The sequence below is a fragment of the Stigmatopora argus genome, chromosome 4 (assembly GCF_051989625.1).
Source record: "Stigmatopora argus isolate UIUO_Sarg chromosome 4, RoL_Sarg_1.0, whole genome shotgun sequence".
Taxonomy (NCBI): domain Eukaryota; kingdom Metazoa; phylum Chordata; class Actinopteri; order Syngnathiformes; family Syngnathidae; genus Stigmatopora; species Stigmatopora argus.
Window position 1 is genome coordinate 13,933,867 of NC_135390.1, and position 26,822 is coordinate 13,960,688.

The 26,822-nt window shown below is 37.1% G+C and overlaps 2 protein-coding genes across 7 annotated transcripts; both read right to left on the reverse strand.

Moving 5' to 3' along the window:
• Positions 1-708: 708 nt before the first annotated feature.
• On the reverse strand, positions 709-12,352 carry slc6a3 (solute carrier family 6 member 3). Of its 2 annotated transcripts, XM_077598141.1 has the most exons (15): positions 12,215-12,352; positions 11,394-11,586; positions 10,766-10,897; positions 8,778-8,994; positions 7,987-8,125; positions 7,554-7,688; positions 7,085-7,188; positions 6,502-6,626; positions 5,774-5,886; positions 5,294-5,422; positions 5,090-5,189; positions 3,562-3,662; positions 2,875-3,042; positions 2,705-2,776; positions 709-2,604 (listed from the first exon to the last, which is right to left on the reverse strand). In XM_077598141.1, the coding sequence occupies exons 1-15, from the start codon at positions 12,287-12,289 to the stop codon at positions 2,581-2,583; spliced, it is 1,827 nt and encodes a 608-aa protein (XP_077454267.1). In that variant the 5' UTR covers positions 12,290-12,352; the 3' UTR covers positions 709-2,580. The 2 variants fall into 2 exon arrangements, with proteins under 2 accessions (XP_077454267.1, XP_077454266.1); XM_077598140.1 differs by having other exon boundaries at positions 709-2,776.
• On the reverse strand, positions 12,232-25,806 carry LOC144072824 (lysophosphatidylcholine acyltransferase 1). Of its 5 annotated transcripts, none has more exons than XM_077598144.1 (15): positions 25,386-25,806; positions 24,411-24,550; positions 23,821-24,035; positions 23,310-23,422; positions 23,011-23,071; positions 22,049-22,107; positions 21,375-21,409; positions 21,083-21,137; positions 20,867-20,949; positions 20,546-20,671; positions 20,227-20,380; positions 19,974-20,072; positions 19,608-19,749; positions 19,146-19,388; positions 12,232-12,346 (listed from the first exon to the last, which is right to left on the reverse strand). In XM_077598144.1, exons 1-14 carry the CDS (start codon positions 25,506-25,508, stop codon positions 19,156-19,158), a joined length of 1,638 nt encoding a protein of 545 aa, XP_077454270.1. In that variant the 5' UTR covers positions 25,509-25,806; the 3' UTR covers positions 12,232-12,346; positions 19,146-19,155. The 5 variants fall into 5 exon arrangements, with proteins under 5 accessions (XP_077454270.1, XP_077454269.1, XP_077454271.1 ...); XM_077598143.1 differs by lacking the exon at positions 12,232-12,346 and adding an exon at positions 13,768-14,475; XM_077598145.1 differs by lacking the exon at positions 12,232-12,346 and having other exon boundaries at positions 16,246-19,388; positions 25,386-25,536; positions 25,626-25,806.
• Positions 25,807-26,822: the final 1,016 nt, after the last annotated feature.

A 26,822-nucleotide genomic window follows, 5' to 3' on the forward strand; every position in this document is an offset into this window, starting at 1 on the left:
GGTCCAACTCTCAATGCAAGCTGCTGGTGAAAATAATATGCAACACTGAATATGAATAAATTGTGATATTTTTGGGCCAGGCAGTTTATAAATAGTGCAGAGGCAGCCGCCACCTCTCCCTACAAAGGAGTACAGGCCATAACAGTACACATACATACACAGTAGTGAGCATTCCTATGCTGAGTAAACTGAATACTATATATCAAGAGTATAGACTGGTAAATATAAGATTTTGTGACAAAATAAAATGTAGTTAAATAGAAACTCATGCAGTTTTATTTTCCAACCACATGACTGTGCTAGAGCACAGTACAATATACTGCAAGGGAAGACATACACTCATTTAATTATGGTGGAGGATAAACGCTGTTTCTTTTGTAAATGCTTCAAAACATAAAAGTACTTACAGTACAAAAAATCATTGCAGCCACAGATTTGCTTGTTTTGTGTGTGTGTGTGTGTGTGTGTGTGTGTGTGTGTGTGTGTGTGTGTGTGTGTGTGTGTGAGTGTGTGTGAGAGTGCGCGCCTTTGTTTAATACTACAAAAACAGCATGTATAAAATAAATTTGTGTAGGAGTGACACTGGAGGAATCAAGGGCTATGAAAATGCTTTGTTGTAAAGACGATATTCCTACATTACGACGTAATCATATTAATATCGAGGGAAGTCAGGCCACAAGGCAATGAACAGCAACACATGCAAATATTTCAGGATCTTTTAATATTTTGATTAAATGCATCACAATGTTGGTAAACTGGAGGAAATTTCGTATTTCCACAACCCCATATTAATGTGATATACAGTATTACTTTCAATATTTGAAGTAGAATTTCTTTCGCGTTACACTATCTTATTTGGATTATGTACGTAGTTGTCATTAAGATTTTTTTGGCTACTAATCAACTTCACGGTAACAAAGTTAATACTGTTTAGATACATACATACATACATACATTTACATACATACTGTATATACTGTACCATGAATAAATGTGTCATCTATCATGACTACCATAAAATACAATACAACCAAAACTCTCAGCAATACATTTACGCATTGATACATGGTTATATTTTCACACCATCCATTGGCAATTAAGCAAAGAGCAGCCTCTAAACAGTCTTAAGAGAACTAATTCATGAGGAAATTAAAGCTTTATCAGTCTTCTGATTGAACCATGAACTGTCAAGTTAGTGATAGAATAATTAAATAAACAAGCCATTTACAAAAAAAAACCAACATTAGCTTAGTTAAGGTTAAATCTGGAGTTTTCGGTGTCTTTGGTTGTTTATATCAACAGTCTGGTGGATGGATGTTATACTGGCCAAGTGCCAATTAATCCACAGTACATCATATGCACTGGGTATTTTTGCAGTATTGTCAGAACAGTCAGCATGTCAGTATGACTTTTACTGTGACTAGACATTAAAAGAGTTGACTTCGATACACAGATCGCAATACATTTCCTACTTTTGACAGTCTTGATGTGCCTAAAATATTTTTGTAAACTTTACAATTACAATTGCAATTTTATCCTTTTTATTACATTTTTCTTCTTGCAGATTTATACTATTTTATTGAAAAATGATTGTTACAAGAATAAAATTGCAATATAATATGCAACCCAAGTTTATTTTAATTGTTCTGTTATCTCAGTATAAATGGTTTTGAATTGGTTCTTCAGTGTTGTCTTAATATCCCTTTTCACACATTTTTTTAATTTACTTTTGAGTTTCAAAATGGCAACCTGCTTAATTGTAATACCAATAGTAGTAGCAGTCTTTAGTTTGATCGAGTGTCTTTTTAGAAAACATTTTAAGTTTGGCTTATCTTATATATTTTTGATAGCTGCTTTTCTGTACAGCCTACTAATGTAAACATGTTTGTATAATATGTTAAATTTGCAGGAGTTGCACGTGTTTTAACAGTCATTAAAAGAAGATAGCACAATAACCAAATAGGAAAATGTATACAGCTTTGAATGTTTTAAATCCTTACTATTGGTATCAGTTGGAACAATAAAATCTAATCTAAACCATAACCATACGTATCAAATGCCAACCACTTTAATTTGTTTTAGAACACGGGTCACCCATGCAAATGAAACGTGTTATCTAATTGTAGTGGCTGCAAATATTTATGATAATACTATTTGTAGTAACTTTTTAGTCCAATTATGCACTTGCTTCTCCTTTGTCAACTCCTCTACTTCACATTTTGTCATTAAATAAGACATATCAAATAAAGGTATTATGTGCAAAGTGAAGATAACCAAAATGCTGAAATGTTACACAGCATCCTTTTGAAGACTTTTGTATTCAGAGAAGTTGTAGGTTAAACATCACAGTACCAGTTTCCAGTTCACTGATGTCTAACCAAAATGGATTTACGCACAACTTCACATATGCACAGTTCAAATCAAAATTACACTACAATTTCTTACAACAATATTTTCTCATACTTTCAAATTTATCCTGCAACCTACCATCCCTAATGTGTTCCTCCTCATGTCTTAGAATTTAGATGTGCATGTATTTATCTACCTCTCCTTCATAAAGAGTACAATTAACTTTAGCTTTCAGACCACCAGCCAGTGATGAAGCTAAGTGGGGGGAAAGAATATAGGGCAATGAAGTAAACAAACAAAACACAGCATACGAATATTGTATAAACACTAAGCATATATCATGAAAAAGACTTACTGTGAATTGACGAACCTCCCCATTGTCCACCAAATGATGTTCTGTCTCAGGGGTGATGGCATAAGCAAGTCTCTGTTCCAGCAGACAGGTGGCCAGAATTGTGTAGAAAATAAAATAATCAATTATTCCATGAACACTGACACTTGGTGGAAAGGACGACTGACACTTACGTCACAAAATTTTCCAGGTAGGCTACAAAGTTTGTAGATGGCGTAAAATGGCACCATACTCATCGAAGAAATAGCCAGGCACCATCCCATCACATTAGCCCAAGGAGGAAATGTGTAGGTGCCATAATTGGGCGGGTTAAATGTTGCAAAGCTCACTACTACCATAAACTAAGAGAGAGATTTGTTGGGAGAAAACATTACTTTGGTAAAATCACATCGCAAGACCATGAACCACATTTTCCGTACAATAATCCGCACTATTTTTTATCGTTTGGCTGGGCCTGGAACTAATGTTCAAGTGCAACTTGTTTTTTTTTTCCTACCTGACCACCGACAGCCTGTTAGGTTGTTTGTTTTTTAGGCTATAATTATCTGAAAAACTGTTGTTAACAGATTCCTATTTAGCCAGTTCTCCATTTTTTTTGTTTCTTCCGATAAATTTTTAAATATGCCCTCCCAATGTACTCAGGTCCACCTTATTGTCCCAAAACATATGGTACGTAATTTTCATTTAACATAGAAATCTGGGGTCACAGTTGCAATAATAAATGTAGTATTATGTCTGCACAATCCACTAGATAATATTATACAATATATTTTTGCATCCTATTTATTACTTCCATTAAATAAATAAAAAAAAAGAAATTAAAGTATTGAAAAGGAAAGATTGACATGAGAGGAATTTACCAGGAGGAAGCAGGGGCTGACATATTTCCAGCAAAGTCTCCAGTATTTCCCAGGCCTGTGACCAATCATTTCCTGGATGTCATCACTGAAACGGTCCACCCCTGGAACACCAGCAGACACTCTAAATTTATACAATAACATGAAAAGGTATGTGGCAAATAATAACATATTTATAGAATAAAATAAAACATAGTTCAATAGTGGTGACTGGTAGCCAGGTAGGTCAGGATTTAAACTCTCTTAAGAATTTAGTCAAAAACAATGTCAGGAAGTACTTGTGCATTTAAAATCCTAATTCTCCACCTCCTCTCCTCCATAATGCAGATTAAACCAATTAATTCTTTCTTAGCATCACCCATTATCTAAATATATTCTTTGACTTGAAATAAACTTTTAAATGACATTTTTCTCTCAATTTGTAAATAGGAAATTTATGAATTATATATTAAACATCATTATTAGTTACAGTATAAATACAGAAAGAGCCCCCCACACCACCCCTTTCCTTCTCAAAACGCATCTCTTGCTGCTGATGTTTTAATTGAGATGGACAACAGAAGGAAAAGACCACAGTTGCTGGGGTTGAAAGGTTCTTGTCAACATTATAAAAAATAAAAGGGGAAAAAAGGGCTCACTGAGGCCTAAGGCTTGATTTATCAGCCCTGCCAAGGTCGAACCCCCTCAAAGTGGGCATTTCTAGAGATCCCACTGCCTGAAGCCAAGTTAGCAATGAGTCCTAAGTGGACATGTGAAAGTAACCAATGACAAGTTCAAACTGATGTTTCCCCTTCAACCTTCACATTGTTTTGATAATAATTTTTGCATACTGTTTAAACTTTCCCTACTAAGGCATATCTTTAAAATGAATAAATAAACAAATGGATAAATAACCAACAACAACCACTTTTGTTTGCTGTTCTTAACTGGCTGACTATCCATTCACACTGGTGGAGAAATGCATGACATCATAGTAATTCAAAATGTGGAAATCAGGCTTTTGTTTGAGAATGGAAAAGTGGATTATATTATCAATTATCTGCAGAAGCATTTCAATTTATGTATATTTCCAATATTCAGTAGTGAATTTCCACCTAGTATTTTTATTAAAAGGGTATAATTGTTTGTTTGTAACAACTTCACATTTATTTTCCCCCGCATCTACTGTTTTTTTGTGTATGCCATGGACATATTCAAAGTACAAAATTTGTCAATATCGATTGCATTTTCCCAGGGCCTTGCAATTGCAGTCACAGCATGACAAAATGATAGGGATAGCATAATAGACAGATTGTGTCTCAAGTAGGAGGCACATTGATGTGGCCAGACACTTAGGGGCCAATATCCAATACTGTGGTGACAATTTTGTTTCTATACACTTAAGCCTAATAGAACTAGGTCACACCGAGTCACAGAACACCCATACAGAGATTTCTCATCAAAGGCTTAATATAACATCCCCATTTTTCGCCATGAAAATATGAATCAGCATCTTTTTTCTCCCATCATTCTTTCGCTCAGTTGCACTCACCGTAAAACCAGGCAATGCCGATGGCTTCAATAAGCACTCCAAACAAAATGGAAGTCCCTGCTGCAAAGTGGTCCAACAGAGTAAACACATACATCCCACCCTAGAGTGAGAGAGAGAGAGAGGAAAAAGTCCAACATACTAAAACATTTGTAGAGATAATATAGCAACAACAACATGACAGTTTGAGTATCGGTAAAAACTTGCATTTGTAACACAGAAGAGGGAGATTAGGAAGGTGGAGACAACAATGAAGAGGGTGAACAGCTCTCTGTGCTTGTGAAGGCATTTGAATTCATCAATCAGACCAGTAATGACAGACTCCATCCCACCCATCTAAAAAATAGAGAATAAGGGAACAAACACATTAATTTTAGATCTAAATGACTTGAAAAATTATATGTAATCTTCTCATATTAATCTCTCATGAATCACAGTGCCACAATCTGTGAGGTAGAAGCACCGAAAGTAGGAAAGACGTAGAAATGAGAGGACATGAGAGCGCACAACAGGTGCATGTAGTAAGACAGTACTACCAGTGTGTGGCAGGAAATAAATGGTATCTAAATCTAACCCAAACACCCTAACTATACCCCCAATCCCAAAAGGAAAGTAAGAGTACTCCAACAAGCCAATACTACAGTATACACAGTATACAGTCAAATAGTGGTAATAGAAGATGCTTACAGCACTGTCAATTCCCAGTGTCAAGAGCATGATGAAGAAGATTACTGCCCACACTGATGACCCAGGCAATGTGGCAATTGCTTCTGGGTAAATGACAAACACCAAGCCAGCCCCTGAATAGAAACAAAAAAAGGAATGCTCAGATAAATTTTTACATCAAAATCCTTTACTTACAGATTGACAACATTAATGTGTGGCAATTCTTTGGAGTAGACAATCAATTGAGAATTTTTTTCTGATAAAGTAGCAGCAGGATATACATTGATTACCACTTTAACTGCACTGTCACACACCTACAACTGAGAGCATGGCCTATTTTTCAAATACAGGAGATAAACTATATCCAAAAATGCATTGCAGTGTACCTTCACGTGGCACCTGAGATGCCATCCCAGTAGCAGTTTAGTGGCAAAAATATAATTTATTTGTACAGCCGGAAACCCAGAACATTAATGAGAATATATTCTAAAGGAAACATGCAGTTTTGTGCAACCAGATCCAATTTGTAGTACAGATGTTACAAAACACGGATTTTGATCAGATGGTCGGGAGGAGAATGGCATTTTGTGTGTATTACACACGTAAAAATAGTTGTCTGTGATTTCAGCACCATGGACAGGTCAAATATGCAGTTCACAAGTCACGCATGTTGTAGCAGCCAAGTATCTATGCTTGAATAGAATGTGTGTATAAAAATAATAATAATAATAATGAAAATAAAAGCATACCATCTCTGGCAACCTTGTCCAGAGCTACATCGTGCTTGTGTGACATGTAGCCAAGGAAGGAAAAGACAACAAAGCCAGAGAAGAAGCTGGTCAAAGAGTTGATGGAGCTTGTAATGATAGCATCCCTGCATCAACAAAATACAAAAAGACAATGATTGAAGATTTAAAGACCAAATGCAAAATAAATCAAAATTAGCCCTTCATCCTCAACTTGGTATTGATGTTGTTTGATGTTTTTCCTTGATTTGTGACTGCAATTTGATTTAACAGCTGAAAATGCAATGTATGTGCATTGTAAGGAGTTCATTAATAGAAAGATTAATTAACAATATATAAATAATTCATTAATTCCTTTTCCATTCTGCTTATCCTTACAGGGGTAATGGGGGGGGGGGGGGTGCTGGAGCCAATCGAGATGGAAATCTTAAAACTAACTGTCTGATGCTTATTTGCGGCTCATATGGCTCTTTCTTGTAGAGGAAGGTGTCAAACACAAGGCAGATCTCAAGGCGCTTCAAATGGGGCTTATAATTCACCTGCTCAAATGTATGTGTGAGGCAACACTGCATGTGAATCTTTTTACCTGTAGCAGTTGTTGCTGAATTTATTGTAGCTGGAAAAGGCGATTAGCACACCAAACCCAACTCCCAGTGAGAAACAGATTTGTGTGGCGGCATCGATCCAAACCTGGGGGGGTGGATGACAGAAAAGGTGCACTTGTGTGAAGCGGCAAACAAAAGACGCAGGAGAGGAAAAAAGCCATTATTAAGGATAATTGCAGGAAACTCATTGAATGGCAATAGATGAAAGACCGTTGTGAATACAGGGGTAATTTTGCAAATTACAGTGCCATGCATCTATCTAATCTAATTCTCCAATTCCATGCAATGTATTTCTCTCCCTATTTCCTCCCTCTTCTTTTCCGATAACTGAGTATTAACGTGTAGATGCTTGATAATCTCAAATTGGGTTATGATGTTTTTCTGTTGCTGGTAAGGAAACACTGATGCTGAATTGGCTGGTTCTCTTCCGGCTTTTAACCTGGCTCTCACCTTGGCATCACAGAGTTTCAGGAAGTCGACAGACAAGTAGGCCTTAATGCCATCCATGGCTCCAGGCAGAGTTACTCCTCGGATGAGCAGTACAGTCAAGACCACATAGGGCATTGTGGCTGTGATCCACACAACCTGAAAGGGTCACACACACAGACACATGCATGCACACATAGTTGTCATAGGCACACAATATAATACAGTAAAATGGCCAAGATCAAGATTATATCTTTATGCGTTCAAATTATTAATACACATACTGTGCACATAAAATGTTTCGCCATAACTATGTAGTCGATCTTTTCACGTTTTTTGTGTATTATATTTAAGATAGTCCTTGTAAAATGCAATTGCAAATGTAACAATGCAACTCATCTTTTTTAAATTATTATTTGTAGCATTCAATGAACACAATGAAAAATTATTTCAATACCTTTCCAGATGTCTTGACTCCCTTCCACAGACTGAAGTAAAGCAGAACAATGACCACACCTAGACAGCAAGTCAACTGCCAACGTGGACGACCGAGGTTATCAATACCATTGCTGTCCTGAATGTGGAGCACCCCTCGTCTGTAGGGAAATATCTTCTTTTATTTTTTTAATGTCACATTCCGAAGGACTTCAAATTCTGATGAGAAATAAACTAAGGGGCATCTTGTCAGTGAGAACAGTTATACACAATGGGGAAAATAGAGCAGCAGTTAATCTTTCCAATAAAGATCACTCAAATAGCACAACAACGGGCCGTCCAATAGACCACAAAGGAACGCAGAACAAAATTTAAAAAAACTGCAGATCTCTTTGCCTTTCAAACACATGGCCAGATACTGTAACTTTCAATAGTGTTAGTACAGGCGGAAGCCCTGTCAAAGTTCGATCCAAGCAGTTGTTCTTCTACTAGAGCTAAAGTAACAAAAACATTGTGTCTATATATAAATCTATTTCTCTCTCTCTCTTTCTCTCTCTCTCCCTTTCTCGTTGCACCATGGTCTGTAATATAAAAGAAGGATTGCAATAGGTAAATAAATAAATGACAGATTGTGAAAAATAAATCTTGAAAAATTATAGATTTCAAATTTAGTACGTAATGCTTTGATCTTGCCCTTTAAATATTTTCAATATTTACAAAAATTATTGTGTTGGTCTAGCAGTACTGTTAATATATATATATATATATATATATATATATGTCAAACAAATACATGGAGACAAGCAAACTTACTCAAAGTACTCTTGAGCGGGGGTTGCCTTGTAAATGTCACTAATTGTGGTATTGTCAGCCCAGTCAGAGCAGTTTGGACTGTTCCAAGAGTTGTTGCAGTGCACCCAGGGCAGCTCGGAAGTAAACGAGGAGAAGAGGTAGAACAGAGCCCAAGAAATGATGACATTATAGTAGAAGCCAACATAGAGGGAAATCAGGATCACGGTAAATCCCACACCTGTGATACACAAAAAGTGATTGATGACTTTTCTTTTTTCTTCAAATGCATTGATCTTGGGAGAAAACATCATGCTGATCAGAATAATGACTGTCAATAGGGCCATGTGTATGGATGCATTCGAATAATTACTGTTATCCCCATACTTGGGGGCAGAAAATGACAGTGTGTGAAGTGTGTGATTAGAACATCAATGTCTTCTGTGTAACCCTGACAGACAAGCACATGTTCACAGATAGGATGGCCCACGCCTGCATACACACTCAAACACACACGTGCATGCCCAAGCATGCATGCACCCAAATTCAAATGTGGTCTACTTTTTGACTTTTAAACACTAACTTATCAGATACAAAGATTGATGCACTGACATGCTGTAGAAGTTATAGTACATTTCCATGTATGTTTGAATTTGATAAGATAATGATTTTTTAGAGGGACATTGTGTTTAACATTAAGAATCATAGTGAACTAGAATGTCAAACCAAAAGCACTGAATTGACTAAAGATAATGCAGATTGGCCTGTCGTAAAAAAATAAATAAATAAGTTGCTCCATAAATAGGAATTATGTGTCATTACTTTTGACAAATTACTTATTGTAGACTGTTCAACTATCTCATCTCTAATCTCATTTTCTGATCCGGTTTATCCTCACTAGGGTGGCGGTGGGTGCTGGATCCTATCCCAGCTGACTCCCAGAGGCGGGGGACACCCTGAATTGGTGGCCAGCCAATTGCAAGGCACAAGGAGACAAACAACTATTCACGCTCACACTCATACCCTGGAGAAAACCCACGCAGGCCCGGGGAGAAGATGCAAACTCCACACAGGTGGACCAACCTGGATTTGAACCCAGGTCTCCCACTGTGAGGCCGACGCGCTAACCACTCACCACCGGGCCGCCCTGTTCTTTTTTTATTTGGAATCTTAGAAGCACATAGAGCACAAGGTATTTACCAGAGCAAAAATAAATAAAAAATGACTCTTGTATTGGAGCACACTGGATTTTAAAGCTTATCCTTAAAGTCAGCATACATATTATACAAGATTTGTATGTGCGATCCACTTAATTCATCAATGTCCACCTCTGTGCATATGCACATCTCTCTTCCCACAACACTGTCAACTAGCTGACTTCCCTTAAGTACCTACATGTCCATGTGTCTGCTTGCCTGCCCACTTGCCTGCCCATTCACATGCCAGTCGCGCTTTTGTTCACTTGTCTGTGTCAAACACCGACAGGCATTGTTTACCCTTACTGAACATCCGTTTTTGTTGGCGCTCAGATGGAAAAAAAATGAAAATTAGGCTTTTAGACTGTTGTCCTGGTGGTCTTATGGCTGAACTTCTGTTTAAATTTCTACAGATACTTCTTAAAACATTGAGGAGCAAATCATAGCTTTGAAGAATGGAATTTGTTGGGACTTATTATTCACATACACACACATACATATACTAGTTTATTTGCTGTATGAACTATTAATGTTTTTCACATACTGTAGTTACGTGCATTTATTTGAGTGCCTTGTTTGTATGCTCATATATGGGGATGGATTATCAATAGATACAAATATATTGAAAGAGCATCATCATGAGCATCTATCTGTTGCTTCTTAGCATACCACCAGACTTCCACCTCATGTACTTATTTTGCTGAAGGTTGTTCAAAGTTTCACCTATCCCTCTTTTGGGTTCAACCAGAGAGAGCGAAAGAGAGATAGTGTCTGAGCGCAGGTGTGTGTGTATATGCGTGTGTTATTTAAAGTCACCTTTAAATATAGGGCATATTTTCCAGACCCCTGCTGCTCCTTCTCGGTTGTACTGTCCCAATGCCAGCTCCATGTAAAAGAGAGGCATGCCTGCTATCACCATAAAAAATAAGTATGGCACCAAGAAAGCACCTGCCCAAACACAGACAAGTTTTAGATACATTTCCTTAACAAACATGTTTACATTGCATATAAAGAAGCATTGAGCATCCTTTAGAACAAAGTGTCAGCCTAGACCATGGCTACAGCTTTTAACCCTAATGAGAGCTCTATGTTAAACAGCCATAATTAGTGACCATAATTGTTCTAGCTAATCTATTCAAGGCAGCTGTGGCTGTTTTTTCTTTATCTTTATTTTGATCCTTCAGAAGGGTTGAAAGAAGCAGAGAAAACACTAAAGAAACTGGAGTTGATTTGAATGTATGACACTGGAGAAAACAAGAAGCAGTGTTCCACCAACTTCCACCTTCATTTCACCTTTTCCAAATCTCTTCAATAAAACTACAAATGTAGTCAGTGTCACCATTTCATTTCCACCTCAGTTATTTTAATGGAGGAGGCTTATTTCATGTCAAATCAGAGCTCGCTTTATTTTTTCCCCCTATTAGAATACCCACCCCTAACTCACCTCCTCCATTTTTGTAACAGAGGTAAGGGAACCTCCAAACATTAGCGAGGTCCACAGCGAATCCGATCACTGATAGCAGGAAATCAATTTTCTTTCCCCATGTTTCTCTTTCCTCTCCACCACTGGTCGGAGCAACAAGGTTAGAGGAGGTGAACTGGACCCCATTGTGTTCCTTTACAAGGATCAGCTCCACCTGGGGAGAGAAATGCAACGAGTTCAAAATCCATATTCATAATGTTTGACAACCCTAATAAGAACATAATTATTTGGGAATCTAAATATTGATATAGTATATTCCATTCCTGACTTTTACCATCAGGTACCATATATAGTGTTTAATGTAACATAACAGATTGGAATAATGTTACACCAGTGACAACAATAAACATATAATGTAAAATATGTACATTTTTGTATCATGATATAAAAATAAATACTCCAGAAATATGTAAATATTTCATTTACCTACTTTTAAGTGTGTTGAAACCACACTATAAAAACAATGAGATATTTACCAATCATGCCAACGAATAAAATAAATAAGAAAAGAGATATCAAAATCATATCTTTGTATTACTGTGTTATAATGTAATTCGGTACTATCAAATAAACGACCCAGTTGTAAAATTTGAATACATACATATTTCGTATCCTGAATGTAGTTAATACACTGGATGATGTAATGAAAAATACTAATTTAAAGTTTTCACCAAGATCATACAAAAAAAAATATATAGTGCTTAATGAACAGCAATCATTGAATCATTTATATCATATTGTACATATTTAATGGTACACAAATACTCCACATTTCCACTGACCTCTTTGGGGCCCATAGCATTGGAAGGGTTTTTTTCTGATGACATCAGGGCAATCGGGATTTTATCTTCCAGCATAGAGAGTTGCTGAGCTTTCAGTATATTTCCCTGGTTATGGAAGATGTGGCCAGTTCACTGAGGAAGAAATGTAAGCAATGAAACCAAACTGTGTCCCCACATTAAAAATGGAACCTCGGTTAAGAAGCTGATTTTGTATTTTGCTCGTCCTCATTAGGGACCGGTGAGTGCTGGCTTATTTCATCCGACTTTGGGTAGAAAGTGGGTAACAAGCTCGACTGGTTGGCACTTCATCACAATGCAAATATATGCCATTATTCCTCTCATGAAAATGTAAAGCATTCAGTTAACTTCTCAAATAGTGGGTCAATGCCATGTAAAAGTGTGTGCCTGCTATGACCATTAAAGAAGGAAGGAAGCTCCAAAATGTAGTGATATCAGGGGGACCCTCAACAGAAAGTAATTTAGAAGCACCGACTTAACCTAAATTATAAGTTTTTGGAATAACGAAGATTGCTTAAAAAACTAAATGTAAGCATGGGGAGGGGGCATAAAAAAATAAACAAAAGAAGGAAGAAGCTGAGATCTGAACCCAACGTAAAAGTAAAAATTAAGGTTGTAGTGAGAACAAATTCACAGTCACAGTGCAGCCCAAATGTTGTAAGGTAGGCCTAAATATATCTTAATTATAAACTGTTTAATGTTGTTCAAATGAAGTATTTTCCTGTTACTGAATTTATCCTTTTCAGAAAGTATAACAAGCAAGACGAACAGCAGGCGTGATCGCCATTTTGCAAACCACTAATCTTAAACCCTGCACAACACTCCCCAATAAGACCAAGACTGCATATATGTTACACTTAATAAATTGGGAGTGTAATGAATTATTTTTTTAAAAAGGCAGGTCTTAATAATGAAAAATAAAAATAAAAAAATTGAATAAATCTACTCCATTCAAAATTTTCTTTTTTGGGGTAAATATTATTTAACAATTAATACAACAAAAACAATTCAATTTCAAGGCAATACATTACAAATAAACACATTTAAGATACCCCTCAAACATTAAAATATGACAATTATAAGACTACATATTTATACTATAAGATTAAGAGATAAGAGAGAACGACACACACACTCAAACAAGGTAATAATATTTCATATGGATTACTCACCGTTGATATGTTTCAAGCAAGATACTCCCACAGTTGAATACTATTTCTACCTGACTACTTCCAGATGTAGTGAGGTTCCTCAATACACTGCAAAAATACTAATCAACATAATTACCTAACGAGATCGAAGTTCAAAACTGGCCTTAATAAAACAAAAAATGGGTAAAAATCACAGAAACAGAATTAAGATCAGAAGAAAAAAAATTGTCATTCAATGATACGGTGGCAGCCTCTTTGGCTGCAAGAACACTGTGTGGTCTGCTGTCTGTCTGCAGGACCACTCTTGAAATATGAGGAACAATCAACAATCCCCCCACTACCCTTAGTCCCCGAGCCCTCCCTCTTCCATCCTCACAATTCTTTGTCTTTTCCTCCTCGTCATGGTCCAAGTTGGTGTAAATTTCCTCACTAATGAGATTCTAGCAATTTCTCTGGAAATTGAGGTTATTCAAATTTTCATTTCATCTCATTTTCTGAACTGCTTTATCCTCATTAGGGTTATGGGTGGTGCTGGAGCCTATCCCAGCTGACTCCGGGCCAGAGGCGCGGGACACCCTGAATTGGCGGCCAGCCGATCGCAGGGCACAAGGAGACGGACAATTGTGCACACACACCCATACCTAGGGTCAATTTAGAGTGTCCAATCAGTCTACCATGCATGTTTTTGGAATGTGGGAGGAAACTGAGTACACGGAGGAAACCCACGCAGGCCCGGAGAACATGCAAACTCCACACAGGTGGACCGACCTGGATTTGAACCCAGGACCCCAGAGCTGTGAGGCTGACGCGCTAACCACTCGCCCCACCGGGCCACGGTTATTCAAATTCAAATATTTGAAATTGTTCATTTTATTTATTTAATTGAATTAAAAGTGTTTAACTGTCCCATTCAGAAAGTAAAACTTTTTTTTGGAACAGCTAATTTAAAATACTTTAATTATCAGCCTTTAGAGACGACCATGTAGTTTCAATTAATCTAAACATCTGAGGACACTTGTTCAACATTTCAGGGACTTATAATGAATTGCAACTGACCTAACAGTATGTCGGAGAATCATCAGTAGATTGGATCTACAAGAAAGACAGAGAATGAAAGAACATTTGGAGACAAATTAGATTAAGTGCTAAATGTTAGAAAGTATTTTGGCTGAGAAAGAAATTTCATCCAAATTCTACAAAAAACAAACAAACAAAAAATGTACTTGATTTTGAATTGACTACCTCTAAAATGAAAAGTATTTTGGGTCATGTCTTAAGTGCTGCCTCTTATTATTTCTCTTGCTTTCTCTTTTTTTAAATTTAAATTCCCGTTAAACCACACGACAGCGTTCAATGGGAGCACATCCTCTACTTGAGTACAAATCTCCTGACTAGCTATGTTCTAAGCTGACCTGCAGTTAGTTCTGACACTTCAACCTCACCCATTTCTTGTCAAATCAAAACAAGGCGGCACCACTAAATAATACAATCATCTAGATCTCCACGGACATATTGAACATCTTTATGTTCAGCATGACAGCCTGTTGCTTCCGAGCCAATCACAAAGATTAATCAGCCACTAAGCAGCCACCAAAACATCCACACACACACCTGAAAGTACAATCATCCATCAACACTCAGGCCTCATATCAGAAATCATTGGGTCGATTTTAGCCATGGTGGGTGTGTGGCCCCCTCTCCCCCAAAGGTTCACAGACAACAAGGCGATAATCGAGTGTCTTGTTTTCATGCAACAGCTGTGACCCAGAGAGGAAAGGTAAAGGAGGAATAGAGCACAACATAAGGTTATAGAAGAAGGACAAGACAAATAGGAAAGGGAGATTAAATGAGGGAGAACTAAATTCATGCCAAAAAGTTAACATTTTTCACATCTCCCAAAAACATTTTATCTTGTACATTGACACAGGAAGCACTAAATATTGCCAAAGGGTTATATAGAAAATTCAAAAACGTTTAAAGATGATCTTAATTAAACTTATTCTTGAGAAAAATCAATTGTTATGTGATGCAAGGTCCGGTATTTTTGCGACTATAAGGCGCACATAAGTCTTAAATTTTCTCAAAAATAGACAGGGTGCCTTATAATCCAGTGCACTTTATATATGGACCAATACTAAAATTGTTATCACGATAAAATAAAATCAGTCGATAGGGTACACCATCCTCTACAGCTCTCACAACTACGGCAAGCAGCCCCCGACTCTAATTATTTTCCCCGTAGAAAAAGTACTGCACAGTGACTGCTGGGATATGTAGTTCTTTTGTCAATACAGCCAATGGATTGTGGCCTGTATACATCGACATCAACACAGCTTTACGAAGCATGGAAAGCAGCGTTGGAATAGTTACGCTAGCTACTATTTGCGCATGGATTGTGGCTGCCTGGACGAACGTATAAAACTCAGCGTTTTCGATCACTCATTTTGACAATTGTTCAATTTGGACACAGAAAATGAGGACTTTGATGGATTTGTGGGTGATGATGACACGAGTACATTGTAAAATGGCTAAATAAAGTACAACCGAACTCACGTTTTGCTTCCGTTGCCTTTTTAAAAATGTGTTTTTAGCGTGTTAGTGTAGCGTGTATGTTTATGCTGGTGTATGTTTTGCCATGCCTGGCTGCGTCTATAAAAATGGTGCGTCCTTTGTGTGTGTAAAATACAGAAATAGCACTCGTTATTGACACTGCGGCTAAAAATACGATGCACCGTATAGTCGTGAAAATACGGTAATTGTTGGTGTTAATGCATGTGATGTATCCCTTGTGTACTCACTATAAACTAGTCATTTATCGTTTTTCTTATCTAAGGCCAACATACATAAGTAAATTCAGTACTATTCAGGTAGTTGTTTTTTTATTTAAATTCAAGAGTCACAATAACAAGTTACAAGCATAGCAGTCCTTCAAAGGACAAGTGAAAAGTAGCTTGCAAAAATGACTCTTTGTTAGAATGCATTTCTAAAATGAAACTCGAATATAGAAAATGCTGTGAAATAAAGCTACAGAAGAAACAGTTGTTTAGACCACAAGAGTGAGTCATAAGAAAGACAATATCGCTCTGTAAAGAGTACACACATCTTTCTTCTTCACCTACATGATGGACAAACTGTTTAACAAGCAGCATAAATACAAATACGTAGTTCATAAGGAGAAAAGTAATGGAAAATGCAGGAATAAAACTGTAAATGTTTACAGTTGTAAATACAGTAAAACACACCTTATTAATAAAAACATTGTTCTGACATTCAAAAGAAGTGTTTTGTTCGCATGAAATAAATAAAAGCAAAATGGGTACTTAATGTGAGTTAAAACATTTAATCTGAACTGATGTCCTTGACATTTATGGTTGAGTAATAATTCACAGCTATGTCTCCTCCCAGGACTTAAAATATTTCCTTCACATTTATGTGTAATTGTGTGAATAAACAATTTAACACTAAATACATTTCCACTGTGAGGTTCAAGCAATTCCTATTCATTCAAAATCTATGAGATTTTTCCAAGTCATCCATTCTCATGCTTTAAATGTTTGAAGCAGAAAAGTCAGTCTAAATGTATTTTTAGGCTGTCATATTACCCACACTTGGTCTAAAATACAGGGAACGGTGCAGCTTCATATTAAGATATTACTGTAACATACAAATGATAAACTATTGCTACCAAAAAAGTAAACAAAGTTAACATGCATTAAATGTGAACTTTCTTCACAGAACAAAACTAAAGTGCAAGCAAAAATGTCAACATACTTGAGAAGAATAAAACACGACTGGTAGTAATTCTAAAAACACTGCAATTAAAATTCAAAATGTCATTTGAATATGCTTAATATGATGGGGGTTTGAGACTTGTGGCCTGTCATGTGGTGGAAAAATCACCTCAAGGCCTAACACATTCGCGTTCACAGTAATTTGAGTTTTAATGTTAACCTTGATAAATGAAGAACTCTTTTAGGAGGACAATATTTCTTTAAAAAAATATTTCATTTTGCTTTGCGTTGCTTTTGATTATGACAAGATTGTCTATACATTCTTCTACCAAACAAACTATATTCAAGGCTATCGGTTTCCCTACAAAATCTGCATTTAGGGGAGATCAATAAACTGAGAAATGAATTGGATTTTAGCTTGGAGTTAACATACATCATTAAAAAATGAAACAATATAGCTGTCTCATTTCTCATCAACTATATAATCTGCAGATATCACACAGATCTTAGTAATGGCAGTTATTTAAAAAAAACAAAAACGAAAAAAAACACCCATATACGTATATCAAAGATTCCCAAAATGTCCGGCATTTGGAATACTCAAAATACATAACAGAGCTCTCTCATAAGCTTAGAAAAGTGGAATATTGCTTTACTGAAAGCATAAAAAACACATGCTAGCATGTTTTCAATAGTGTTAGAATCTTGAGAAACAAAACAAAACATTTGCCCAAAGGTAATGATTATGGAGAAGCAATACCTCACAGCCCTGCTCAACAGTAGTGCTAATATCCCTTTGATATTTTCAAACACAAAACAAGACTCAATAGAAAATGAGCTTCATGGTTGAGGAGTGATTGGAATTCATATAATTGCATCATGCTTTCTGTACTCTCTGGCTGGTTCCAAATATATATATATTTTTTACTAGAACAGGGCTTCATTTCAGTGTACTACTTGTACGCATACAAAAATAAGACCGTTTAGCATGTTTTTTCTCCTATAAGTGCCTGAAACTGCTCGTGAATTGAATAGGAGAGATTAAAATGTATGTCAATGTAAGGCAAAAGGGGAATTTAGAATGACATGCCCTTTAGAAAATTCACCTAAACCACCAAAACAAAATGTGCTTTCAATTACTGAACCTGAACTTCCCACCCTTCCCCTTTTTAAAGCCATTACACCACTGACTGAAAGGGACAGTACAGACATAACAGGTGCAAAATCTCCAAACACTTTTTTGGTCCACATTGTGTCATTTCAACAATAAAAAAGACACTTGGATGAATGACTGACTGATTGGGCAGAACAGTACTTATGTCGCATAAAGAAAAGACATGCTCTGAACCCAGAGTCAAAATTATGACATCATACAAGTATATTTGTCATTTGTGTTATTGAACCCTGAGCCAAAAATATTGTATAAATATATGTATTTAATAAGCTCATAGCAAAGACAATCAACTCAAGTGACCCGAGTGCACCTCAAATTTGACTTGATGCAGAAAACTTGCTTCAAGTTGTACAATTGTCACCAGTAAACTCGGGTTGACCTTTCTTATGTAAATACAGCTTAATACACCACAAAATGTACACTCCCTAGCCATTGAAAACAGGAAGAAGCTTCCCCCCCTCCCAAAAGTGTTGCTTTCATTGTCAAGGCTTGATTCCCACTTGCTATAAGACAGCTTTTCCCCATAAATGCAGCTATGCGAGGTGAGGAAAAGACAAAAATTACCCCAACCATTAATAAGTGCCCTTCAAGTATTTATGCATTATATCTGAAACAACCATAATTTAACTATTGACGACCCTTAAATGAAAAATAAAGATAACAAGTAAAACTGCTATTATGAAGAACCCTACTTTGAAAAAAATAACGCCTGGATACAATACTAGCAAAAAGGTAAACGTCTCATTTATTGTTACTGAAATATAGACCCTTTCAGTTAAAAAAAATGCAACCGTCTACCTAGCATGCACCACATAACAACCTCTCGCCAGGAGAGATTTGCTGTTCAACAAACATACCTTGACCCTTTTAATTGTGTTTCTTGAGGAGTCCATGTATTGTGCTGTCATGATCATTGGGACTGAAGTCAGGGCAGATGCCATTAGTTATTTTGGTGTTGGCAGTGCCATGCACATTGTTACAATATAGTTTTTGCTTTGTTTGTTGATGGTGGCGGGTACCACCGAAGAGGCCAGAATTTTCAGGGTACAGGTACTCCTCTGCAAAATCAATGTGTTCCTCTACAAAGATCCTGAAAGTCTCTGGAGACGGCACCAGAGGGGGACAAGAGAACAACAGCAGAAAACTTAATAATATAATGAATTGTTTGATGCTGAAAAGACAAAAATAAACACTCATTATACATGTGTTTGTACAGGTTTAACAATGTCCGAATCCTCATTTAAATAAGGGATGCTTTTACTTCAAGACAGAAGTTAAACTGTGTTTCATAAAATTTGTACGATGGTCATGTTCCTTACCAAATGTAATCTTTCCTGCATCTTCGCAATCAACGGCAGCAAACAAGCTGGATACACTGAGGTCAGTCACTCCTAAAGTGGTCTTCAGTATAATTGCCAACTCTCTTTCTGTGATTGCGCCATCCTCCTCGGCCTCAAACATCTTAAAAGTTACATTGCAATACATTAACTAATTGCCTGCTATTGACAATTGAGATTTTTACAAGACCTAGGGACATTAAGGCATTCATCAGTTTTTCATAAAATAAGACCTCGAGGATGCTAATGGCATTCTAAAAAAGCAATTTCGATGATGTCCCCATGAACAGACAAATTCATAACACTAATCATTGCTAAACTGGTCTTGGACTTAAAATTACAACTTACCTTGAAGGCCAATTTCAGTGTTTCCAGAGTTTTAGAAGGCCTGCATACAACAGATAAGGCTATCACGTATTCTCTGATATCTATGCAGTTCTCTTCATTCTGGAAGAGGAAGAGCAGCCCAAATTAAAAACAAAACAAAACTGCGCATTAGGTCTGTTCACACAAAAGCCTTGAGATTACTAATAAAACACTTAGCAATACTGACAGCCTAATGAATTTGTTAACACTTAAGCACAAGACCACACATGCTGACCTCGTCAAAAAGAGAGAACACATCTCTTAGCATCTCTGAAATGGGCACATCCAAGAACTGAGCAAAGTCCTCCAAACACAGCTTCTGTTCTTCTATCTTCCTGGACCTGTTCCCATAATCCTGCAGAACCTTTTCAGTGTACTTGGGTTTTAACCTACAACAGAAATGATGATAAATAGCCTAACCAATACTATTTGTAAACAACGATTACAGAATTTGACGAGTCATAAATTGTGTTGTAGAAAATGCAACAACAACTATACAACTATTATACAAGTAAACATGCAGTTTTCTATAAAATGAGATTGGAATGATATACCCTAGTCTCCTAACAAGTTTAGAAAACTCCAACAGGCAAGTGTCCACTGGCAATCTTAACTGGCCTTCTGCCATCGCGAGCTGGCAATCCTCAAATGAATAATCTGTGATGGGGACCCCTAAGGCTCTGTAAAAGTAAAGACAATGTGTGTAGAGGTGCACATTGCTATGTTAAAGAAATTAAGCAAAAACAATGTGTCATATAGAAAGTAAAGGATGCCTGAAATAAGCATTACATACTGTACCAGTGGGTATTTTCTATATTATGTTTTTTGATTCTTCAACATACTAAATAATAATGAAAAACAACTACATAACTTACTTGGCCATGACATGCCTCACATTGACCGCAAAAAGAGCAGGATTTTGTTTCTCTTCCTCAGAGGGGGTGTAGATGGGAAGAAACTGCCAAAAAGAAAGAGAAAGGAAAAATACCTTAATAAATGATCAGGGATATCTACCATCAAATATGATCAATTTGTCACTTATAAATGTATGGGATTGTGAACTATCCAGCGAGTTGTGAACATACACTTACCTCTATTTCAAAAACATTGTGTAGTTGACATAGAGTCAGCCATAAAATTTTAAACCTGGATGAAAACAAAAAAAGTATTGAATGTAAAACTTAAAATTTGAAATGCATGTATAGGGGAAATAAGCATGCTGCTATAGAAGGTATGTACTTCATCGCCAACCAAGATTCGAAGAGTAACAGATATAACTTTACAAGTTTATATTGTTTCATTCTTTGAGCGTATTTTCTTTGCATTCTTTGTAATAAGCATTGATGTAAAATGAATTATACCTGTTGAAAGGAAAATACTTACGCTCCGGGTCCTTGCCATGTCCAAGTGATTGAGTCCTTCATAGATAAAATATAGAGGTAAATGGTAAAACACAATTTTTGAGACTTTTACTGTCTGACATTAAGTTATTTATTCAGTCATTCATCCATTTTCTGTATGGCTTATCCTCCTCATAAGGGGCATTTAGTTAGATTTTCTGAATTATCTGACATCACAACACTATTGTTGTGTGTTTTTACAATAAGTTTGCATTTATGTAAAGAATTACAAGGACACTTTCAACATTTTTAAACTGGTACTCTACATTACAATTAAATTACGTTGAAGTCAATTAAAAAATGCAATACACTTGATCTGATTGACTGTGCATTGCCCAAAAATGGCCACTAGATGTCTCGATAGTAACACTTTAATCATGCTACACAGACCTTGAAAGACTGACATAAAAGTGTATTCATTCTCATTCCTCATTCAAGCTTCATCAGACAAGCAGGACAAGGCCAAAAATGTCATGCTCCATGGAGAAAATAATATTGTTTCGATTACCCCAAAGCTTACAAATTAGCTTTATGTTGCGAATAGACAGCAAATATCCTTCGTTTAAAAGTCTACCAAAGTATCCCTATAATAATACGGTAAAACAAGAGGTTTGGGGATGTGAATGTAATGTATAGTCAAGTTATCAAAGATCATACCAATTTATTTGGGTATCGCATCACAACGGGCTGCACTGGTACTGCTGGTATGAAGGCTCCTACAAGACCAAATTGATAGGAATAAGAAAAAGACAAACACAAGGTTAAGAAACCAAGAAAATGCTGTTTTGAAAGTAACTTGATGTGACCATCTATTCATAATGTTTTTAATTCAAACAAAAAGCACACACATGCCGAAGTTTGTGGTCAAAACTACCATATTTTTCACATTACTAGACAGTTTTCCTTTTGAACCCTACAGCAAAAAAAAACCTTGGTGTCATTCATGACATAAGAATCATTTAAAACCACAAGGATGTTATCTTATAAGGAATATCAGTGTGCCAAGTCAAGTCTGTCAGTTGCTATCACTGACTAAGCTAAACTAAGTGTTCATCAAACACTGGGGATTTCATCTACTAAGAGGGATCTGTCTGAAGGTTCGTGCTTCTATAGAAGAACTATTAAGGCTAAATACGAGTGGTGAAATAGATTAAAATTAGGAGTCCAGAGTTTGCCACAACAACTAACTGAGATTGCGTTCATAGCAGTTTTAATCAAACATGAATGGGGGTTTTGCTTTAGGACGTTCCAACAGATGCCTTGCGTCAATATAAATATGAATATAAATACAGTTTTTAGAGTGGCAATGTGACAGTGTGGCTGCCCCCGAAAGATAGGTGCATATGAATGACAAGGTAAACGCATAATGAGAACACAGTTCAGAATGTTGATTTGGCTGAATTTTTGTTCAATCAAAATTTCTTCGGACCGTCTTTCTTTGATAATTTTCCACATTAGAATGTGGACCCCTGCAGCTTATGAGTTAAGGCCATTTTTTTATTTATTTTTTTATTTAAATTGGTGTGATGAGGCTTATAGTCAGGTTCAATTTAAGATTTGTGCAATTTAAGATCGTTAAAAAGATACGAGGATGGCGAAGAAAATAGTGACTAATTTACCTGGCTTAAAGGTTATTAGGCAGGATCTATTTGTGCAGGTTCCCTCTGGAAAAATCATTATCTGCATGAAAAATATAAAGACACAGTAAAAAAAAGAATGCGGGGAAAAGATGAAGCTTCCATGAAAGAATTATGTTGTAAAATCCATAAAGTAAATGCACGGTGCACAGTTTATGAAATGTTTTTTGAAAGGTAAACTTTTAATTTTCTTCTTTTAGGAACGACCCACAACTCATCACATTTCAACAGGGATTAAATATTAACTCTACAAGGCAGGGTTCTAGAATACATCAGTTTACCTGTGGCCATTCCCCTCCAGAGTGGGCTCTGCGTTTGATCTCTTCCACTGTCTTTTTTCTTGAGTTTTGGTCCGATCGTGATACAAACACTGGCCTGATGTACTTAATCAAAGCTGGAGGAAAAAAAACAAGAGGCTGTAAATGAATTTGACTTCACTCTAGCTTTTTCGGCATGAACAGCAACATAGCCCCCCTTTTCTAACCTGAGCAAACAGTGATGCATTCAGAAATATAAGGTATAGCAGTGTTGAACACAGCAGATCAAGTCCTACACACTACGGAGACAACTGCACAATGTTAAATTATTAATATTAAATAATTGTATTGCACTTTTGGAAAATGGGTCAGTGTAACTCATTTTTGCTGTGCCAGGTCACATCTTTGTCAGTTATGTCTGTGTCAGCGGATTTGGACAAATCACATTTACACTTTGCCCATGCCGGCCGGGTAAATACTGGCACATTACTAGGCATGCTACGATGTCTGAAAGAGGCATATGATAGGTACTCACTTCCCCACACAGGTATATCCTTGCTCTCAGCTTTCATGACAATCGAGGCCATTGTCATGGTAACTGGGATGGCATCAAAATAAGACGAGTGGGGTGCCAGCGTGAGAATAGGTGCTTCGGCAGGCAATGCCCTCTGCCCTTTTACAGTCATCCAATGGAAGCCACCCGCAAACCACATGACCCGCATAATTATCTTCAAGATGATGTCGACCAATCTGAAAGAAATAGAATACAATTTGAAGACTTTTAAGACAGTTAATTGGCAATTTGGACAATCTTACAAAATCATCTACAAAAAAGTGAACATCATCCATGACAAACTCATGGATAGCTCGCTATGTTCATTTGATGACATTTAACAGTACACGCAAGGATATGGAAAGTAAACATTCACAAAGAGACAATTTCACCATCAAAATCACAAGAATCAGGGGCTGAAGAGGTAATTTTATATAATTTCTCTGAATGAGAAAAAAAACCAGTACCAGTTGCAGAACCACTCATTTTGCACTTAATTTTTAAGATCAAACCATGTGTTCCAATTCTTTGTGTGAGCAGTACTTCAAACATTCACACATCAGAGCACCCACCTCCTCCAGAGGCACTGGGGTTCAACAGTGGTCTCCAAGCGTCCTGCTGAGGCCAGAAATGCAAACGGCCAAGCCAGCAGCATCATAAATGCAGCTATGAATAGACGTATGGGGAATAGTGTAACTGTCATAACTGCAATCTGTAAACAAAGAGAGAAAAGATCTGGATAACCAGCAAATTTAACTCATTCAAGGCTATACATGGCACAATTTGATTACGGAAACTACTCTCCACAGTGGAAATCAAAGGGAAAAATAACATTATTATTCAAAATATTCTTTCATTCATTTTCTGAACCGCTTATTCTCAAAAGGGTCGCAGGGGTGCTGGAGCCTAGCACACAACTGTAGTAAATATAAATAAATGCTATTATCTTATGCTTTTTGTTAATTCTGTTGCCAGGTGTAGGATTGTAAGAAAGCAAAATATTGCAAATACCCTCTAAGAATGATGCAGACTGTCAACGTCCCACAATTTACGACACGTGTTGAATGGCAATCATGAATCAACAGAGCATCATTAACGGTGCTAAACAACAACAAACGATTATCTATTGAAAATATCAATTGATCGTCTTACGCTTTAAACTCATGATGTACTGTACACTAAATTTACAGTTCTAAACTAAAAATAATAAATATAATTTTAGAGCAACAAGCTAGGCCTATCTTGCAGGTGGGGACATGCTCCTTTAATTTATATTACCGGCTTCAGCCCTATCACCAAAATCGGCTAATTTTGACTTTTAACAAATTATGCAGAACAAATCCTAAAGACGTCTCATTGTAGGGCATGATATTTCTTTTTACAAAAGTGGATACAAGAGGCATTTGAGCGAATGCAACATGTAAGTAGCTAATGTTAGCCAACTCAAAACGCTGACTGATCTAAATGCATAAATAGAAAATAAAATACAATAATAAAGATGACAGCCTTGCTGCACCACTGATGCAAAAGCATGCATGTATATTTACCTTTGCCTTTTCCATAGGGGTGAATTTCAAAACGTGTACAAAAGGATTTCTGAACGGAGGTGCTTGGTCGAGCTTCTGTCCATCACCCCCCAGTGCACATTTTCTTTGAGTCCGTAACTTCATCCTGACCACAAATTGTTTGTCGAGTCTACTACAAAAATCAAAACACAAACGTGATAATGCTCCAGCAAGCGCGACGCAGTTTTCACCTTATCTGTACCGTACTCGGCGGCTAATTACGGTGACAGTGCGTGGTTATTAACGCTATCTCTCCTTATCGGACACCATGGAGGGATAATGGGTAGCTCAAGGATTAGGCGGGGTTATTTGAAGTCGCCTTTATCTTTACGCCAAGACGCGTTCTTTCACGGCGTGTTGCGCAGAGCAATCCGTTAGCTCGGGAAGCTAACGGAACCACGATTCCGCTCTCCTGACAATGCGCATGCGCGTAAAATCATAGTCCCAGTCCATCCATAATATTCGAACATCATTTTAGAACATTATTTTTTATTCTTGGTCGCATATTCAAAAGTAAAATTACAGGAAAAAAGGTTAAAATATAGTGAACATGGTTATACTGCATTTGAGAAGAAATACACTGTTTATGTTAGTAATGGCTTCACAAAGGGTATACGTACATTTCATTTGATTTAAATACTAAATACACGTGGTTTCTTTTGTGTCGGGTTGGATTGGTGAAAGCACAAGTAATGTATAGCGTTTATCAACGATGTATTAATTTTGGATAAAAATGCCAACCAACACTCGACCCTTACATGTAAAAGGTGAGCCAATAAAGCACGAGCGCGTCAAGTCAATATTCGTTACTTATGATTTGCTTCCCTCTAGTGGCAAAAATCTATCTTTACAAGTACCGTTGTAGGCTGATTTTGCAGAATAGACGGAACCCTATCAACATTCATTCATTTCCTGAACTGGTTTATCCTCATTCGGGTCGCAGGGGGTGCTGGAGCCTATCCCAGTTGACTCCGGGCCAGAGGCAGGGGACACCCTGAATAGGTGGCCAGCCGATCGCAGGGCACAAGGATACGGACAACCATGCAGACCCATACCTATGGGCAATTTTGAGCATCCAATCAGCCTACCATGCATGTTTTTGGAATGTGGGAGGAAACCGGAGTACCCGGAGGGAACCCACACAGGCCCAGGGAGAACATGCAAACTGCACACAGATGGATCGACCTGGATTTGAACCCAGGACCCAAGAGCTGTGAGGCCAACGCGCTAACCACTCGGGCCGCCGGGCCACCCAAATAGTAGAATAAGTATTAGAATAAGTATTCAAATAAATAAAAAAATAAAAATGAAAATAAAATAAAAAACAGTATATGACCTGCACCTTGTCACAGGATGGCAACTTACTAAGACAGGGGTCCATGACTTGTGCAATGCGTGTCTAATGTACTTTGTGGGGGA